Here is an 18,434-nt window from a genome sequence, read left to right on the forward strand (position 1 = left end):
CCTGCCCCTATTCCTGGAAGAGGTTATGCGTTCATCAGATAGTATTCGAGGTAATAGATACTATCAGATACGGTCCTTAGTAGGCCACTTGCGTGTAGCTGGTATAGTGTTCTTCTGCCCCTTTCCCCTGAATCATAGTGATCGTGGCGAGATCAATTTAGCGTGGAATAGATTGTGTACGCAAATAAAGGGCAGTTGAGATATATTATATACTTCAGTGGACGCACACAAGCTTATAGGAATTTTCTAAGCCGAGTAGAATTACTAGAATATCATCTTATCACGTGGATCTGCACGGGACTGGCAGGGAAACTTCGGAGGCTGAAGCTTGACGACTCCAAATCATTGCCAGCCGCTCGAAATGTCCGGGAAGAATGTCCACAAGCCGTCCTGTCTACGGATTAACCTTGATTCTTTGAGTGATACGAATTCAAATGCTGTATGAAATTCTTGGAATGAGTCAGAAGCTTGAGAAACAAGCCGCTTTTGACTCTGATACCATGGTCCTGACCCAGGTTTAAGCACCGGGCAGCCTTAGGACCCTTGCGGAGATCCACGGGATCCGCTCTCAATATCGAGTTGCATAAAATTGAGACGATCTCCCCGGAACCTTGGATATCCCGAACTGAACCATAATGTGAGTACGGTGTAACAGAGTCTGAGATGGCAAAAGTCTAGCATTTTTTGCTATCTCAGGGAAGCGGATGGTTAAACTCCTCCGCATTCATTGTTCACCCGAGATGACTTGACATTTCTCTCATCTACTTCGACTTAGCCGTTGGAAAGAGTGCCCTCACATTACTATTTTCAGAGAGACTTGTTTGCCGATCGAATATAACTATTGGGTGGGCTGTTAGTAATCACTATCCTTATCTCCATGCCCCCACCACAGTCGTCGTCAACGTCGCTAATGGACATCCGATAGTCGGTACCGAGGGGGATCACCCGCCTGCGTCGCCCAATCGTTTTGCGGGTCAAACATTGCTGGATCGGAGTTCGCCTTGCCCTGTCAGGCATTCGGATCTGCATATCTCAAGCAACTCAGTGGGAGGTCTCATTATGTCACGGAACATACATAATCGACATTCGGTCATGTTTCGAATTTATCATTGTTGACCCCCAGCCTTTTCATCCCCACCCAGCCCCCTGTCCGGGGAAATAGATGTATGGAGTAACCACTCGGCAGATCGAACTAGCATCTACGGGAGTACTTACTCAGAATACTGCAAATGTCTAATACATCATGGCTGGTAGTGCTCCACAACATCCATAGCGGTGACAGGAATGGCGAAACACCTTCTAGACCCCTAACAGCCAGAAAAAAATGGCTATGGATCCACCGACCAAGTGGTAGTTTCCTTCCTTCACATGCGTCCTTTGCGGGAGTTCTCGTCTAGCAATATCTGCCCCTCGGTGGTGACCCTGAAGATCACGGGCACGCATTCTTTGGTTGCTTAAGGCCACGTCAACGTGGATACCAACCGAAGGGGCAGGCGCCTCTCACCTCATCGTCATAGCCTTTTAGGATACAATCGCCATGCCTGGGAATTGGAACCAAAGCCTTGAGCATAGCAGATCATGTGGAGATGACTATGATGCGTTTCCTTGAGGATGGATAGCTCTGTAGATCACAGGATAAGCTGGGCTTATTGGCATTGTGTGATATTGGATATGGAATAAGGCTTCTCCACGCAAGGGGCAATATTGGAATCGCCATCCCTATAGCTTGGTTTTGAGCCCGTGCTGCCCGCCCAGCAGATATCCATTTGCGTACCCACCAATGTAGGATGACCCATCCGATGCAGGGTTTTTCTGGTTACTGGGAATCAGAAAAATAAGGAGCTCTGACCAAAAAAGACGAAAATAAAAATGAGAGAAAAAAAAGCAAGGGCCAACATACCAAGAATATCCAGCTGTATGGACGCGCGTTGCCTGCCAAAATCAGGCGATATGATCACGATCAGCTACGACTTGGATATTTTCCCTGACGAAATTGTTATTTTTGAACCAGAGTTTATGTACTTATTTCTACGACAATAGCTGCCTTCTTACGCTCGCACTTCCTTTCTTCCATTCTCCTGGAGCTTCCAACCACATTTGCCTTTCGGTGATCATCATGTCGACACAGCCTTACCAGGACCCAGAAGTTGCCTTCCCTCCTAGATCTGACTTGAGCTCAGAGAGTCTGGGATCGACATTGCCAGAGAAGAAAGGCATTCATGTTGAAACGACATCGATCAGACCGTCCGATAGCGACGTGGAATTGGGTGAATTATCCCAGGATGAGGATGACAACCTTGCCCATTGGGAGAGTCCCAGTGATCCTCAGAATCCTCAGAATTGGGCGAGCACTCGCAAGTGGCTGACAATCGGCCTTATTTCCTTGAGCAGTTACAATGTGTAAGCATGGCTTTTCTTTCGCACTTCTTTGACAGTGTCCCTTACACATTGCAAGTTCTCTGGTATCAACCATCTTTTCACCAGCCGTGCCGCAGGTTATGGATGAGTTCCATACCGACAACTCGTCTATCTCCTCGCTGGTTGTCTCGATCTACGTCATGGGCGCGGCAATTGGACCTCTCATCCTGACCCCAATTACGGAGATGAGTGGCAGGCTTCCCATGACGCACGCGGCGAACTTCTTGTTTTTTATTGCGGCAATTGTGTGCGGTGCCAGCGTCAATATGCCGATGCTGATCATCTCTCGACTGGTGATGGGACTGGCTAGCTCCGTTCCAGTGACAGTAGGGGGAGGATACGTCAGCGACATGATGAAGATGGAGGAACGAGGGACTGCGATGACAGTCTGGACGGTGGGACCTCTCCTTGTAAGTATATCCTCTTCTATTTGTTGGATAGGAAGCGAAGACTAATTGAATTCGACAGGGTTTTGTTACTGGTAAGGACCACATGCCCGGATCTACTCGACTTTCGTCAGATGTACTCACGCGGCATAGGCCCTATTTTCGGGGGCTTTATGGCCCAGAATGTCGGATGGCGGTGGACAGTCTGGCTTGAAGCCATTGCTGTGAGTATCAGCCTGTCATTGGCTACTGCCAACCATGCCCACCAATGCTAATATGGCTCGACAGGGAGCCTTTATTGCAGTGGGATCGTTGATTCTTCTCCGAGAGACATATGCGCCTACTATTCTCCAGCGGAAAGCTATGCAGCTGCAGAAGGAAACAGGACGTCGCTATCGAACCAAATACGATTCCGACCAGACGATGGGCCAGATGCTGCGGATGTCTCTGACTCGGCCGGTCAAATTCCTCGTCTTGTCGCCCATTGTCATGATCGTGTCATTGTACAGCGCTGTCACCTACAGTTATATGTACATCCTCTTCACGACCTTCACGAATGTCTTCGAGACGGTCTACAACTTCAGTCCGGGTGAGGCCGGCCTCGGCTACCTGGGAATCGGGATGGGGTTCACGTTCGGACAGATCACGGTGGGCTGCTTCTCCGACCGATATGTCAAGCGGCAAGAGCAGATTCATGGCAAGATGAAGCCCGAGGACCGGCTCCCACCGCTGGTACTGGGGTGTTGTCTTGTGCCTATCGGCCTGCTTTGGTACGGCTGGTCCGCTGAGTGCCAGACGCACTGGATTGTGCCCATCATGGGAACCTTCTTCCTCGGCGCCGGGATCTTCTATGTGCACTTGGTGACGCAGGTGTACCTGGTGGATGCCTACACTACATACGCCGCTAGTGCGGTGTCTGCGGAGCTTTGTCTGCGGTCGATCTTCGGCGCCACCATCCCCCTTGCAGGGACCCATCTGTACAACAGCCTAGGACTGGGCTGGGGGAATAGTCTATTGGCGTTCGTTGCCGCCGCGTTTGCGCCTACCACGCTGTTCCTGTTGAAATACGGGGAGAGTATCCGAACAAACCCTAAGTTTCTACCTAACCTGACATGATTTGGTTTGATTCTATTTCCATGATTGTTTATGCATAAAAGTCGGTGTATCATCAGCGTGGGGCGTTCGGTAATGGTAGAGGTCATCGCATAGCGTGGTTGTACTGGTCGAGGGATAATAAATTCATTATATGTTATCTAAGTAATGTTATGTAGCCAATCTGCAGGACAGTTGAGATATACAGATCCGATGTATCCACTGGCTTTCAAGCAATTCCGACGATCAATCAGGGATAGATGCAAAATTAGCTAGACTATATACACTAGAGAGACATCATTAGACTGTAATATCTGGTTGCGTTCTACTCGTCTATCCGAACTTGCATCTCTCGCTTTCTTACCTCGACAACCGTTGATATCAACACATGTCGACATAGTCTATCGACCAGATCTATGTATATCTTAAATGAAATCTCATTCTTCTCTAGACCACATGTATCGTCTAAAATCTACTCTTAAGTATATTAGATTGAACCTTCCGTTAGTCACATCATCTATATAACTAATCAATGACCATCCATCCAGGCCCAACCATATCTCACTGGAATGAAGGGATCAGACAAGGGATGACCCTCTCCCCTTGCTAGATAGATAGAAGATCTATTTATCTTTCTTTCTTTCTTTCTTTCTTTTTTTCCCCCTAGCATCCATCTCCTGCATCGACATACATCAGTATATCGATTCGATCATATCCTTATCATTATCATAAAAATTAAAAAAATAAATAAATAAAAGATGAAACTCTCCGCACTCGCGCTCTTCATCGCCGTCACCCTGGCAGCGCCTCTACATGTATGACCCTTTCGCCTTCACCTTCATCCCGGTTCGATCCTGAGGGATGAGAATCTGGAAATAGCAACCTATCTGATGTTTATCTAGTCCACCACCAATGGAAATGCCAATGACAATCAGCTCGTTCGTCGCTTCCAATCTGATACTCTCCTCGCAGCGCTCTTGAATACCAAAGAGCTCACAAAGGATATCGATCTTTCGCTCTTGGGTATGGACGAGGAGGATCTGAAAGCTGCGACGGAGGATGCCGCGACTAAGGACGCCACGCCTAAGGGTAACGCGTCTAAAGATAAGGTTCCTGCGAAGGGCACTGCGACCTAAGAGCTGAATCTAGGGTTAGAGGATGGATTGATGGATGGGATCAACATGGATCAAAGGAATTCATGACTAGCTAGTAGCTAATGGATCTGGTGATATCGTATAGTGTTTTCGTTGAAGACAAGACGAGACGAGTTCGTACATCAATCTGACAGTATTAAAATGAATGGAAGGGGTATCAGTAATCAATAGACATCGTTATCGTCATAATCACAGCCGTGGGAATAATTCATTCTTCCATAAAATCATCCACTTCCACTTGGGTCCCCAGAGCCTGTTTGCCCTCTTTGATCATCGCCTGCAGTTGCCGATTCAACCGTCGCAGACTGGCATCCTCCTCGCGCTCCATCCGTCGCTTCTGGGCCATGTAGCGCTGCGTTTCCACCGACACGGGAGTCTCGCGCGGCTTGGCCGGTGATGAGAATTGGGATTTGGTTGTCATGGAGGAAGGTACAGTCGACGACACGAGCTTCCTGTTCGAGGGGAGTCGACGTCGCGACAGCCCCGAGGTCGTTCGACGATGAACGCGTCGAGCACGAGCACGAGCGGAGGAGCCACTTGCTTCGTCGTCGTATGCTGTATCCCGCGACGATACCATGACCCAGTTCTGGCGGATTGCTTCCTCTCCAGTCCCGTCCTCGGGATAATCTCCAGGAACGGGGGTAGATTCTCTGCCCCGACGAAGGGGATTCGGTTTCTTCTCGGTCGGGGAGCTACCCTGTTCCACTGTCATGACATATCCTGGTCCTCCGCCAGCGTAGAAGCCACGGAAGGCACCCGACCAGCAGAATTCCCAGACCTTGCCGACCACGCCAAGAACGGCACGACTCCAGCGTACGGGAGCTAGCTGCCGGGAAGGTGAGCCGTCATCGTGATCATCGTCATAGACGGGGAAGTCGACCTTTTCATCCGAACCGGGAGGAATCAGTAGAGAAGGATCTCGACGACTGCGTTTGCGACGGATGCTGCTGGCGTCAGATAGGGATTCCACACTGGCATCGAAGGGACGAGGGAGATCCCGATAGCGACTGGGACGGGAGAAGTAGTCGAAGTCCGGGAGGATCTCTGAGTCCAGCTGAGGAGGAAGATGATGATGAGAAGAAATAATATGATGATGATCGTCGAAGGACTCGATAGCACGAGATCGTTTTCGAGCTGAAAAAGAGATGGACCGATAAAGAGCGGACGAGGCTGAAGGAGTGGGAGGTTGGAAGAGCTGCGAGGGAGTCCCTGTGAGGTCGAGATGAGGAGGAATGGGAGAATCAATAAAGGAGGGCATTTTATTATGATCTAATTTTGATTATGATTCTGATTTCCCCGTGGTTTTTATTTATGGTTGGGATTCTCCGAAGGAGAAAAAGGTGAGGCGAAAGAAACGACGAACAAAATGAGGAGGTTGGGCAGGTGACCTCATCATATTTACTCTGTAATTATACAACTTCGTTCTTCTTTATATTTCATCCTCATTTATCTCATCTTATTTATCTACAACTGACTCAACCACGACACCCCCGCGGCCTCCAATCCCTCCTCTCCATCCACCAACACACACCATCCCTCTCCTCCTCGTCCTCCATCGCCCGCCACCACCGCCGCAAAGTGCGTCCGCGCAAACTCCTCCACCGCTGCATCGAAGGTCCCCGGCTGCAGCCAGACGGCAGGGATTCCCACCGAATGGGCCTCCTGCAACAACGGCAGCGTCACAGCTGGTGGTGTCACGACCGACAACGACGTCTGCGTGGGCGCCGGTAACTGCCGAGGTGATGCTACCGTCTCGTAGGCACGAGTAGGCAGTTGGATGGCCGCTGCTCGCGGGTTGAGGGGAGTCACTGGGAGAGAGTGTTGGTGATACCAAGCGAGGACTATCAATCTATCAGCACAAAGTGAGAAAGACGAGGAGAGGAAGAGGCACGCTTGTAGCCAAACTTGTTGGCGTCGTTGCTGGCACCAGCGACGGCGAAGCGGGGGGATGAGAAGAAGCGCTGGACGGCGTCCATCTTTGTATATCTAGTAGGTTAGATGGAGGATTAATTAATGGAGAGTAGAATAGAATATAGAACAGAAAAGAGTTGATTAGAGGATAGAGGATAAAATAGTAGATGGAGAATCAAGTGGAGGAAGTGGAGAAGCGGGGATCTTCTCTCTTTCATCCATTTCCCTTTTCCCTCTCTCATCTATATTCTCTCTTCTCTCTCCCTCATCTATATTTTATTATCCATCATCTTTCTCTCATCTATTCTCATCCATTTTATCCTCGCATGCCCCCCTTCATCCCCCGCAAGCATCTCCCCGTTCACCCAAATGTCTCGTCTACGAATATTCGTCCCAACGACAGCTCCGACTCGCCTCTGAGCGATCCCCCCAGCGACTCCAGACCTCCGAATCCTCCCGATGGCGATGACGAGCATGATGATGACGATAATGACAATGATGACGAATCGGACGCATCCTCGGAGGTCGACTGGGAGGATGCCTTCGACTCCAATCCTACCAGCGCCCCCATTACCAACCCGGCCACGCCCGCTCCTCTCCAGGACCTTGAATTGACCCTGGACAGGAACGAGGTGCGTCTATCCGACATTGTCGAGGGCAAGAAAGCGCCCTCTAAGATCGAACGTCAGATCCGCATCGACACCCATTGCCTACACGTACACTTCCTCCTGTTCCACAACGCCCTACGCAATGCCTGGGCGAGTGATCCCCAGCTCCATGAGATCCTGCGTCGCCAGCTGCCAGCCGCCCTACACAAAGAGGTCCGGAAATGGCGGGTGGCCTCCGGGCTGGAAATCCCCGAGAACTCCCCGGGTCAGAAGATTGCGAGACAGACGAAGGGAAAACAACGACGCGAGTGGTCGGAAGCCTCCTCGCGACTGGAACCGGGACAGCCCGACATGAGTCGCGGCGACCCCATAATCGGTCTACTCAAGGTGCTGGCCGCCTACTGGAAGAAGCAGTTCAAGATCACCGCTCCGGGGCTGCGGAAGCATGGCTACCGGCCTATGTCCCATCTGCACGCGGAGATCGCGTCCTTCCACCATGACAATCCCAACCCCGAGAGACATGGAGAGAGGATCTGCAATGTGGCCGAGTTTCGTCAGGCGGCCGAGTGTATGGAGGGATCGCGAGACCTCGGTGCGCAGCTGTTTACCGCCCTCCTGCGAGCCCTCCAGATCGAGGCTCGGCTCGTCGCCAGTTTACAACCTCTGGGGTTTGGGTGGACCAAATCGGAGAATTTCATACCAAAGCCTAAGGCTAACCCTGGACGGATAATTGAGGCCGAGGAGACCGAGGCGGGAGGCGTCCAGTCTGAAGCGAGTGACTCAGACGAGTCTCCTATCCGTCGCCGCAGCAACAACAACCCAAAAGGATACGACAAGGATCTCCCGTTTCCGATCTACTGGACGGAGGTGGCATCGCCCGTGACGCACGAGATCATTCCCGTCGATCCGCTGGTGCTCCAGAACCCCGTAGCAACGACCCCGGAGCTGCAGGCTGCGTTCGAACCTCGCGGAGCGAAGGCCGAGAAAGCCAAACAGGTAATATGCTACGTAGTAGCCTTCTCCACCGACCGCACGGCCAAGGACGTCACCACGCGCTATCTCCGTCGTCGCACCTGGCCGGGCAAAACTAAAGGATATCGCCTGCCAGTAGAGAAGATCCCCGTGCCGGGTCGAAAGGGCCAGTATTTCGAGTACAACTGGTGCCGCCGGACCCTGCGCATCTACGAGCGTGCCCCTGGATACCGAACGGCAGTCGATGACATCGAGGACCAGAAAGATTTGGTGCCGAACCAGCCGGACAAGAAAAAGTCCGCCAAAGACGGAGATACGCTGCAGAGCCTACGAGCGTCGACGGAGTTCGTCCTGGAACGGTTCCTGCGGCGTGAGGAGGCCTTGAAACCCGGCACGCAGCATGTGCGCACCTTTGTCACCGGTCGCGGCAACAAGGTCAAGGAGGAGAAGGTTTACCGCCGCGCCGACGTCCTGAAGTGCCTCTCCACGGAGAGCTGGCACAAGGAAGGTCGGCAAATCAAGCCAGGCGAGGTGCCACTGAAACGAGTCCCTATCCGCGCCGTCACCCTACTACGCAAACGCGAGGTCGATGAGCTGGAGCGCGAAATGGGCGAGAAGCCCAAACAGGGGCTCTACGCCCGATACCAGACCGAGTACATAATCCCGCCGCCCATCCGCAACGGCGTCATCCCCAAGAACGACTACGGCAACATCGACTGCTTCGTCCCCAGCATGGTCCCCCGCGGAGCCGCCCACGTCCCCTGGCCCGGGACTGTGCGCATCTGCAAGAAGCTGGGCATCGACTACGCCGAGGCGGTGACCGGCTTCGAGTTCGGGTCCAAGATGGCCGTTCCTGTCATCCAGGGCGTCGTTGTAGCAGTTGAAAACGAGGACCTCGTCAAGGACGCCTGGCGCGCCGACGCCGCCGAAAAGCGAGAAAAGGACCGTCGCAAGGCCGAAGCTCGCATCCTGCAAACCTGGCGCAAGTTCCTCTTTGGTCTGCGCATCGCCGAACGCGTCCGCGAAGAATACGGTGAATCCGCGCGCGACCACGAACGAGACGCTTACAATCCCTTCACTAAACGTGCGGCATCGCATCCGTCCCCGTCTCCGAGCCAACATCATCTTCCTGAAGAACAAGGAGAAGATTCCATGGACCGCGGCGGAGGCTTCCTCCTTCCGGGCGAAGACGATGACAACGAAGACCATCTCATCGTGGAAAGACGCCCCGAGCATTGGAGATTCAACCATCCTCCCGACGAGCCTGGACCTGAGTCTGGGCCTGAGCTCGAAGATATACTCGATAATGCCATCGCAGAGGATACCTCGATTGAGGACCTCTCATCTGTGCCAGATCCCGATTCCGATTCCGACATCCAATATATTGGGTCTAAAACCCTCACGGAACTACCTCCAACACGTCGGCGCACTCGGAACCTGAAAGGATCGAGATGATTGGTCTCGTGATCTTTTTGTAGCTATTACATATCTCATGAATTATGTTTTTATTAGTATGGACCGGTGGAGTTTATGGGTATGTATGTGTGGGGTAATAGAAGAGAAACGTGTAATGAATTGATACCTGATCATGTATAGCCATGATTCTTTACATTATTCTATCTCCAACTCTGGAGAATGGGAAAACAAAACAAAGGTGATTGTTCGTTAGATTATATGCATTACTTAACTCATTGTCTATTTACGGTCGTTGTCTATACAGGGGCGACTCCACACCCGCCAAATCATACTCTCCTTTCATGCTTGGATCTCCATTACCGAGATCAAATTCATCCACAGGACTGAAATGCACTGCCGGCGAGGCGATGGGACTGTGAGCGACGCGCGGCCGGGACTTGAAGACGCTAGCGTAGTCAGCTTCCTCTTTAAAGAGCTCGTCTTGCGGAGTGGATACACGGCCGACGTGGTATGCGGAGACGGACTGTTTCTGAGGTGTCTCAAACTGGTTCACGGGGAAGGACTTCCGGGATTGGCGTGAGCGGTGATGATAGCTCTCGCGAGATCGAGACTGGGGAGGTGGAAGTAGGGACATGGATTTGCGGGTCCGTTCCACCAGCGTGTATGTGTGAGTGTTCCTGTCCGTGGGCGGTTCCGGGTCCGGGTCGGGGAAGACCTGCACGACAGGAGAGGGTGTCGATGAGATGTCCTCCTTTGGATGATATGTATCGCCGTAGGAAGTCGATTCCTCCTGGCTCGTGGTGGTCTCGGAGACTGGCGGAGGCGATGGCATCACTTTTGGTGGCTCAGAGGCCTCGCGCTCGGTAGGCATACGGGGGCCTGTTTCTCGCCACGCGGCTGTTCTTCCGGGCATGTGCGGAGTGCCGTTGATGCGGGCGAGTGCTTCGGACAGGGAGAAGAGCAGTGAACGGTCTTCTGCTTTGGGAGAGACCCGCTCCACTGACTGTCGAACGGCTTTGGAGATGCTCGCGACTGTCAGTGGCTGATGATTCCGAAATACAATTGGGCAGTCCTTCGATGACTGCGATGATTTTACATGCTCGTGGTTCTGCATCGAGCTCCCATATTGACGCCATCGGTTTAATCGCGCCCGCTGCACTGAAACCCGAGACTCCAAGTCGACCAGGAGATCCGGGGTGGCGCACGTGCTGAGATCCTCCACAGTGGACTCATTGGCCTTGGACCATGCAGCGTCAAACGGAAGTTCCAGGAACGCATCGTTTCTGTGACGGGCTCCACCGTAGAGCAAGGTGTCCAACCATTCAGCACTTCCAAACCAGTTCGCCTTGATATCTCGCGTCAGACTGTCCAAGTTGGTCCCTTCGTCGGGGTCCATAGGTGGATGTTCCTCGGATCGAGAGTCCAGTTGACTGTTTTTGCGGTCCAACAACTCCGTGAACTTCTCGTCGGTGCTCTGGACTCGCTCGCGACTCTCTCCCATTGATCTAAGAGATACACGATGTGCCAGAATGAGAGAAAGTGCATTCTGGTGCTCTTCGCTAGTGAGTCCCTGAGACATTGACATTTTGACGGCAGGGTTCTGCAAGCCGTCATCCGAAGAATCCACCAGGGACTTGCGCAAGACGGCAGTGGAAAAGCCAGCCAGGAACTCGTCAAATTTGTCCCCTTTGCAGTTCTCCAGCATAGACTTCCGAAGTATAGTCTCCCGACCCAGTTCCCCGTTCTTCTTCAATTCGGACAGCACCCGAAACAAGGCTGCGCGTAGATTGACAGACTGGAGTGGTTCTAACGGTGGAAAAAAGGGGCGAAGTTTCTGGTGTCTAGTTAATTCCGACAGTCAGACTTTGAGGCATCCGCGGCTATATAACGTACATCCCGAGCGGTTTCCGGGTCCCAGATGGCCACCAACTGATACAGAGCCCATTCAATGGCCTTGACTCGCTGGCGTTGGTTCTGCGACGAGTGAGACAAGGAGCGGACGGTGATGCTTGGCCAGTCATCGTGTCGATCCAGTTGCAAGAGCTGCAGGTTGCGGACAAAGACTGCCAGAGGCGGCGAGGAGCTCCAATTCAGCGCCTTGGGTCTTTCGGGAGCTCTGGATGACTGCATAGTTTAGGCGGTCCTGTTAGGAACCACAGCCGTTGTAGCTGTCGGGGGGGAGCAACGGAGCACTACAAACGAGGTACAGTGTAAATTTTATGGTTTATCATGGAGATGTCACTGATAAGCTCGAGGAGGTAAGAGATGGAGAGGCGCGTGAGAGAGTCGAGAGAAGAAGGAAGAGATGAAGAGCAGAGAGCGTCATCTCCAGGTGTCGATCAGGGACGCACACCGCCTTCTGCTTTGGAAGCTTTGACTGTCATTCTTTCCCTGCAGAGCTTCTAGCCTTCACTCTTTTTGCTCCTCTCCCCTCTCCCCTCTCCGTCTTTCAGTCTCTCATTTAATCTATCGGGGTTGCTATCTCTATATTATTACTGTCCAGACTCCCATCTTCTTCCATTCCCCCCAGTTCCATCACTATGGGCTCCGAACAACCATCCAACCCCTTATGGACCACGCAGTCTGGTAAGACTCGGGAACTAACTAGGGCATCCCATGAAGTATACGCCTGCTGATGAACCAAATCTAGTGCTGTCCACCCTACCTCATCCTCCCGAGGAGAACTCCGCCTCCCCCGTACCATTCTTCCACCTCCTGGAACGACTCAAAACCACCAAGCGGGAGGGCTGGCGCCGGTTCAGCATCACAGCGGGAGAGTCCATTTCAGACCACATGTATCGCATGTCGGTGATGACAATGTTTGCGCCTCCATCCCTCGCCGGAAGACTCAACCTGCCGCATTGCATGAAGATGGCTCTCATCCACGACATGGCGGAGTCATTGGTGGGCGATATAACCCCCGTAGACAACGTGGACAAGCCCGAGAAGGCTCGTCGCGAAGCGGACGTGATGGATTACATCACCAAGAATCTGCTGGGAGGTGTGCCCGGGGGTATACTGACAGGCCAGGAAATCCTGAAAGTGTTCCAGGAGTATGAGGACAACGAAACACTCGAGGCCCAATTCGTTCACGATATCGACAAGATGGAACTCCTCTTGCAGATGATCGAATATGAGCGGGCTCACGAGCTTGATCTATCAGAATTCTGCCACGTGGCGGGGCGTGTCCAGTTGCCGGAGATTAAGGAGTGGGCGGCCACGGTGCTCCAGGAACGGGAGGCTCTCTGGAAGAACAAGACCGCTAAGGAATTAAAATCATAATCTAACCATGATCTGTTGAACATGTTGATGGCGTTGATGTCTTACGAGTTTCTTTTTATTGGCTTTCTGTCTTGTCCATACCATAAAGACCGGTGGCGGCGTTTGGGTGGCCATTCTCGAATTCGATACATGGGTTTCACCGATGATCTGCTACATTACTTAGATAGATACATCAGCATGATTACTGGTTCTATAGAAAGCTTATTATCTGCAATCATCGTAGTCGTACACACTCGTAGTTCATCAATCAATCAGTCAACCTCCTTCTCTATTTCCCTCTCCAACATCCTCGCCTCCTCCTCCATCTCTTGCATACTCCTCGGCCTCCTCTCCTCATTATCCACCGCCGGAAACCGCGACCTCTCTCGTTGAGCATGACCACCACCATTCTCTAGCTCCCTCCCCTCCCTCTCCTTATATACCCGACCTAGATCCCCTTCCACCCCATCCAATAAATCATACACAGCATCCGTACCACCCAAATGATCCAAATCCGTCTTTTTCCTCGGAATTATATGCGCATGCACATGCGGAACACTCTGACCCGCATCTACCCCGTCCTGAACAGCTATATTCAGACTACTCGCGCCGTAGACTCGTTCGATCATGCGTCCGACGCGTCGCACAGTCAGGAATAGATCGCTGGTTTCGGTGGCGGTGAGGTCGCTCACGCGGGGTACGATCCTGCGCGGGGAGACAAGGACGTGGCCTGGCAGGATGGGTTTGAGGTTTACTAATGCTATTGTGAGGGGGGTTTGATGGAAGACCTATTATATTATATTATATTAGTTGGTTGGGGTTTGGGATTTCTTTGGTTCTGTTTTTCTTTTATGTCTTTCTGTGTGGGTGGTGAGGGGAACGGGCGTACCTGCGATGTCACCAGGAATGGGCCGAAATAGATCGGGGCGCTTTTTAGAGCGGGGGGCATAGTGAGTTTGGGTTCGGAGGATGTGGACATGTAGTTTTAGTGGACTTCAAGGGGATAAGGAGGTGTTGTGATAAATAGGAGAAGGAATTGGGTGAATGTAGGGAAGAGTGTAGGTAGGATGTTGTGGTTGGCTGCGTTGTTGGAGATGCCGTAACTGTCCCGCAGACTTACGCATATGACTACCAACAATACAATAAATCACAACAATACAGTATATCATACGGCCCATTTTAGCTAGGAATGGGTATCATTAATCACTTGTATCTCTCAAATCGTATATTACATATCAGTCCCCTTCCTTCTGGTCCATCAGTTCGTAAAAATCAAGGCAGTCACGATGCAAAAACGTCAAGAAATGTATCGCAGCATATTAAAAGGTTAATACAGGCACATCATATGGCAGAAGAGAGAGATAAAGAGAGAGGGACCTCTCAATACATCTATGAGGTCGCCGTGGCCGGCTCAGTTTCTGTCTTCTCCGGCGCAGGGGTCGGCTTCTCAGGCTCGTCGGCTCCAGGCTTCGACGTCTTGTCAGTCGTTTCATCCACCAATGGCGTGGTCGCCTCAGAGCTAGATCCAGTTTCCGCCTGTTTAGTACTCTTAGCACCCTCCTCCGCCACCATGTTTGGAGCCTCGTCATCATCCTTTACCTCTGCTACGGTGACCTGTGACCCATTGCTATCGACTGACGCCTGTTCACTCGGTTTCTCGTGCTTTTTACCGACACCCTGCACAGACGGTTGTGACCCGGGTTCCGCCGGAACGGGATCTGCCGCCGCCTGCGGGGGCTGTTGTTTCGGTTGGAGCTCGTCGTCTTCGGTGCTTTCGTTAATGGTGGTGACGCGGGAACTAGTGGACGGGCTATTCTTATGGCGCCGGGTTGTTGCACCAATACTGATAGTTGACCCTTCCAGGGCCTCCAACGACGGATTGAGTGATCCGCCGGTTTCCTTTCGCAATATCGTCAAACGGCGTGCGTCTGTCTGCTCCGCCGGCTGCTGCGGATCGATGCCCTCTGCCTCAACCGGAACCGTAAAATTATCTTCAGGTATCAAATTGTACATGTCACAGACCGTCTTGAAGAAAATATAGAGCCCGTCGTGGCCTTCGACTTGCCAGAATACATCCCGATGCTGGAACCATGCGTGCGCGAAGATACGGTAGAGTCGACGGAAAATGTTGGTCAAATGCCTCATACTCGCCTGCGGTCCGCCGCCCGCCTCGGAGCCTAGTGTAAGACGACTGGGAAAGTATTTGGGTGAGGTAAGGATCGTAGTAGCCCAATCAAGGGTATGACAACAATAGTCAATAGCGCAGCAGGACTTCGGGGGGTCATGGACGGCACAAAGATACTGCCACTCCGAAGCCCGCATCTCCGGACAGGTATTGGAGGAGCACGGGGGAGTCTCAGCAAAGAAGGCGATGATAAGATTGTTGACTTTCATGGTCAGGAAGCGACAGAGCTCATAGAGCCAAAGCGACCGGTCGATGCCCTCGGGGGGTTCGGCGAGCTGAATAGCCACCTTCCGGTTGATCGGTACAACGGTGTCGCTTCCCTCGGGCCTTGTGTAATGATTGTAAAGGGCCTTGAGGTGTTCCTGGAGTTGAAAGGGAGAGTCGAGCTGTTGACCGGTGCGGTTAGCAGCGATTCGTAGACTAATTGTTTACACGGACAGTACGTGGTTACCTGCGACAGGGGGACCAACGGAGGACCAACGGCCATATCCACAGCCTTAGTCCCTGGACGTATCCTCCGAGAGGAGCCATCATCAGCACCTTGCGATGCACTTAGATATTGCTCTGCATCCTTCCCAATCGACTCGACTGCTGGTGACTTGGGGCCAAGTTGCACCTCAGTAAACGGAGGGGGGCTGGGGAGGCGCGGGGAGCTGGGGTGAGAAACTCCCGCGGTGGCCATGACGAGAAGAAATAACGGTCCGGATCAAAAATGAGTGAAAGAAGGAAGGTCAAGGAAGGACTGTCCGGGCAACGAAGGAGCAAGACGACTCGGAGGCGCAGATGAGCCAAAGCGGAGCTAAGCCCATGACCCGTGGTGCCCTATGCCCTAGATCCCCTCTTGGGGTAACTAACGTCATTCCGGAGAGGATTCGACTTAGCTCCATTCCTCCAGAATTGGAGATATTATCGGTCGATTTCCACTCGCTCACCACTCCCATCATGGCCCTGGACATGGAAGACGATGAAGCCCCTCCTGAGCTCATCGATGTCTCTCATCTCCCGGAGTCCGAGAGACCGGATACATCCATGGTTCCGTCGACGTCATTGGATGTCCCCGCGCAAGATCGCGTGCCCATCACGTTGGTAACTGGTATGATGCGACATCCATGGATATGCTTCTCTGTCTGCTGGACTATGTAATGCATGGGAGTATTGGCTAATTTCCGCGGAGTGAAGGGTATCTTGGCGCGGGAAAGACGACTTTACTGAACTATATCCTTACGGAGAAGCATGGGAAGAAGATTGCGGTGATCATGAACGGTTGGTTCTGATATGATATACGATCTAGTGACGCCTATACTAAAGGTCTTGCAGAATTCGGAGACTGTAATATGTCCTTTAACTTGTCTAGACTCCACGCTAACAATTAGGAAAGCAACGGATATTGAAAAACCATTGACTGTCAGTCAGGACGGCCAGGAAGTTACCGAGTGGATGGAAGTCGGCAATGGCTGCATCTGCTGCTCCGTCAAGTGAGAACCGATCTCTATTCCAACGAGCAAAGTCTTCTAACGAACACCAGAGACTCCGGCGTAATGGCCATTGAGTCGCTAATGGAACGCCGAGGAACATTCGATTACATCCTACTTGAAACCACCGGACTCGCCGATCCTGGTAACATTGCCCCCGTGTTCTGGGTCGACGACAACCTCGGCAGTTCAATCTACCTCGATGGAATCGTCACCCTAGTAGACGCAAAGAACATCCAGCGACTTCTAGACGAACCCGCCCCGGAAGAGACCGTCTCCAGCCACGAAGAAGGACAGGACACGCATAGACATCACGGCCCCGTGCTCTCCATGGCGCATATGCAGATCTCGCATGCAGACGTGATCATCCTGAACAAGGCAGATTTGGTCACGACTGAAGAACTGAACTCCGTACGAGAGCGCATCTCATCCATCAATAGTGTGGCCAAGATCCACGTGACGGATCACAGCAAGACGCCGCAAATCGAAGGCGTCGTTCTTGATCTGCATGCTTATGATCACCTGGCGAGTCTGGACTTTGGTGAGAAGGGACATAGTCATATAGACCCGGTAAGTTTATCTTTTCTTTTCTTTTCTTTTCTTTTCTTTTCTTTTGGCACTCCTTATCTCTCTTATATACATTGTTAACATTATTTATACTAACCAGGCAATCTCCACCCTCGCCATCACCACCCCCCCAATGCCCCATGACAAATTACCCCTCGTCGACGCCTGGCTCCGCTCTATCCTATGGGATTTTACCCTCCCATTCGCGAAACCTTCAACTTCCTCTCCCTCGGATTTTGACTCTGGCTTTGATTTTGACATTCACCGTCTCAAGGGGATCCTAGTCCTCAACGACGGAAGTAGTAAGATCATCCAGGCTGTACGAGAAGTCTTCGAGATTCGAGACGCAGAATCCACCTCGTCTGGAGCTGGAGAGCAGTGCAAGATTGTCCTGATTGGAAGGGGACTGGGGGGTGATTCTCAACACTGGCAGAGGAGTTTTGAGAGTTTTATTGCGCAGGAGTAGGTTGATATAGTATGTGTGATTGATTGGTTTAAGAAAGAATAGAGGGGGGCAGTGCATGGTGTAGAACGTATATAACGATGTTGATGATTGTATGTATGTGAAGATATCAAATGACCTATGTTGTATAGGAAGAATACAGAGGGCAGACAGGCAGCTATAGAGACATATTGTCATCTACATAAACATTATAGTTGTGATGAACATTAGGTACTAGTAGGTATGGTAGAATATCTACCAAGTGCAATGAAATAGTCCCTTGAATCCATTAATACAGTTACGCTACGAAGAAATATTACCTATCAACATAAACCAATATACATGAACAGTACCAACAAACAGATCCAACGCAACAAATATCCATCCATTCGTAAATCATCATGCAGATAAAGACACCCATCGCTTGGTTCATCCAGAAAGTTGCAATTAAATCCTCTTTCAAGGATGTGGGTTTGAACCCGGGTTTCTTTAGAGCAGAACAGAAAAGAAAAGAACCAAAGAAAGAATCCGAGAGTCAGTCTCAATTTAA

At 51.6% G+C, this 18,434-nt stretch overlaps 9 protein-coding genes across 9 annotated transcripts; 5 read left to right on the forward strand and 4 right to left on the reverse strand.

Moving 5' to 3' along the window:
- Positions 1 to 2,116: 2,116 nt before the first annotated feature.
- Positions 2,117 to 3,920, forward strand: ATNIH1004_003356 (MFS transporter; the record flags this gene model as incomplete). The annotated part of the gene is made up of 5 exons (XM_033568034.1): positions 2,117 to 2,400; positions 2,456 to 2,828; positions 2,887 to 2,899; positions 2,958 to 3,028; positions 3,093 to 3,920. The coding sequence occupies 5 exons, from the start codon at positions 2,117 to 2,119 to the stop codon at positions 3,918 to 3,920; spliced, it is 1,569 nt and encodes a 522-aa protein (XP_033430029.1).
- Positions 3,921 to 4,709: 789 nt separating this feature from the next.
- On the forward strand, positions 4,710 to 5,032 carry ATNIH1004_003357 (uncharacterized protein; the record flags this gene model as incomplete). The annotated part of the gene is made up of 2 exons (XM_033568035.1): positions 4,710 to 4,742; positions 4,799 to 5,032. The coding sequence occupies 2 exons, from the start codon at positions 4,710 to 4,712 to the stop codon at positions 5,030 to 5,032; spliced, it is 267 nt and encodes an 88-aa protein (XP_033430030.1).
- A 226-nt stretch (positions 5,033 to 5,258) lies between these two features.
- ATNIH1004_003358 (CoA-binding protein) lies at positions 5,259 to 7,026 on the reverse strand (the record flags this gene model as incomplete). Its single annotated transcript, XM_033568036.1, has 3 exons — positions 5,259 to 6,057; positions 6,582 to 6,891; positions 6,942 to 7,026. The coding sequence occupies 3 exons, from the start codon at positions 7,024 to 7,026 to the stop codon at positions 5,259 to 5,261; spliced, it is 1,194 nt and encodes a 397-aa protein (XP_033430031.1).
- A 261-nt stretch (positions 7,027 to 7,287) lies between these two features.
- ATNIH1004_003359 (Rad4 family protein) lies at positions 7,288 to 9,996 on the forward strand (the record flags this gene model as incomplete). The annotated part of the gene is made up of 1 exon (XM_033568037.1): positions 7,288 to 9,996. The coding sequence occupies one exon, from the start codon at positions 7,288 to 7,290 to the stop codon at positions 9,994 to 9,996; it is 2,709 nt and encodes a 902-aa protein (XP_033430032.1).
- Positions 9,997 to 10,240: 244 nt separating this feature from the next.
- Positions 10,241 to 12,087, reverse strand: ATNIH1004_003360 (uncharacterized protein; the record flags this gene model as incomplete). Its single annotated transcript, XM_033568038.1, has 2 exons — positions 10,241 to 11,791; positions 11,851 to 12,087. The coding sequence occupies 2 exons, from the start codon at positions 12,085 to 12,087 to the stop codon at positions 10,241 to 10,243; spliced, it is 1,788 nt and encodes a 595-aa protein (XP_033430033.1).
- Positions 12,088 to 12,497: 410 nt separating this feature from the next.
- ATNIH1004_003361 (HD domain-containing protein) lies at positions 12,498 to 13,239 on the forward strand (the record flags this gene model as incomplete). Its single annotated transcript, XM_033568039.1, has 2 exons — positions 12,498 to 12,543; positions 12,608 to 13,239. 2 exons carry the CDS (start codon positions 12,498 to 12,500, stop codon positions 13,237 to 13,239), a joined length of 678 nt encoding a protein of 225 aa, XP_033430034.1.
- A 251-nt stretch (positions 13,240 to 13,490) lies between these two features.
- ATNIH1004_003362 (HIT family protein) lies at positions 13,491 to 14,167 on the reverse strand (the record flags this gene model as incomplete). Its single annotated transcript, XM_033568040.1, has 2 exons — positions 13,491 to 14,006; positions 14,108 to 14,167. The coding sequence occupies 2 exons, from the start codon at positions 14,165 to 14,167 to the stop codon at positions 13,491 to 13,493; spliced, it is 576 nt and encodes a 191-aa protein (XP_033430035.1).
- A 440-nt stretch (positions 14,168 to 14,607) lies between these two features.
- On the reverse strand, positions 14,608 to 16,085 carry ATNIH1004_003363 (Mob1 family protein; the record flags this gene model as incomplete). The annotated part of the gene is made up of 2 exons (XM_033568041.1): positions 14,608 to 15,789; positions 15,855 to 16,085. The coding sequence occupies 2 exons, from the start codon at positions 16,083 to 16,085 to the stop codon at positions 14,608 to 14,610; spliced, it is 1,413 nt and encodes a 470-aa protein (XP_033430036.1).
- A 260-nt stretch (positions 16,086 to 16,345) lies between these two features.
- Positions 16,346 to 17,908, forward strand: ATNIH1004_003364 (CobW family GTP-binding protein; the record flags this gene model as incomplete). The annotated part of the gene is made up of 6 exons (XM_033568042.1): positions 16,346 to 16,496; positions 16,583 to 16,666; positions 16,721 to 16,732; positions 16,782 to 16,878; positions 16,929 to 17,445; positions 17,543 to 17,908. The coding sequence occupies 6 exons, from the start codon at positions 16,346 to 16,348 to the stop codon at positions 17,906 to 17,908; spliced, it is 1,227 nt and encodes a 408-aa protein (XP_033430037.1).
- Between the last annotated feature and the right edge of the window lie 526 nt (positions 17,909 to 18,434).

This window comes from Aspergillus tanneri (genome assembly GCF_003426965.1).
Source record: "Aspergillus tanneri strain NIH1004 chromosome Unknown AapTan_1_pilon_pilon_pilon, whole genome shotgun sequence".
NCBI classification, from domain to species: domain Eukaryota; kingdom Fungi; phylum Ascomycota; class Eurotiomycetes; order Eurotiales; family Aspergillaceae; genus Aspergillus; species Aspergillus tanneri.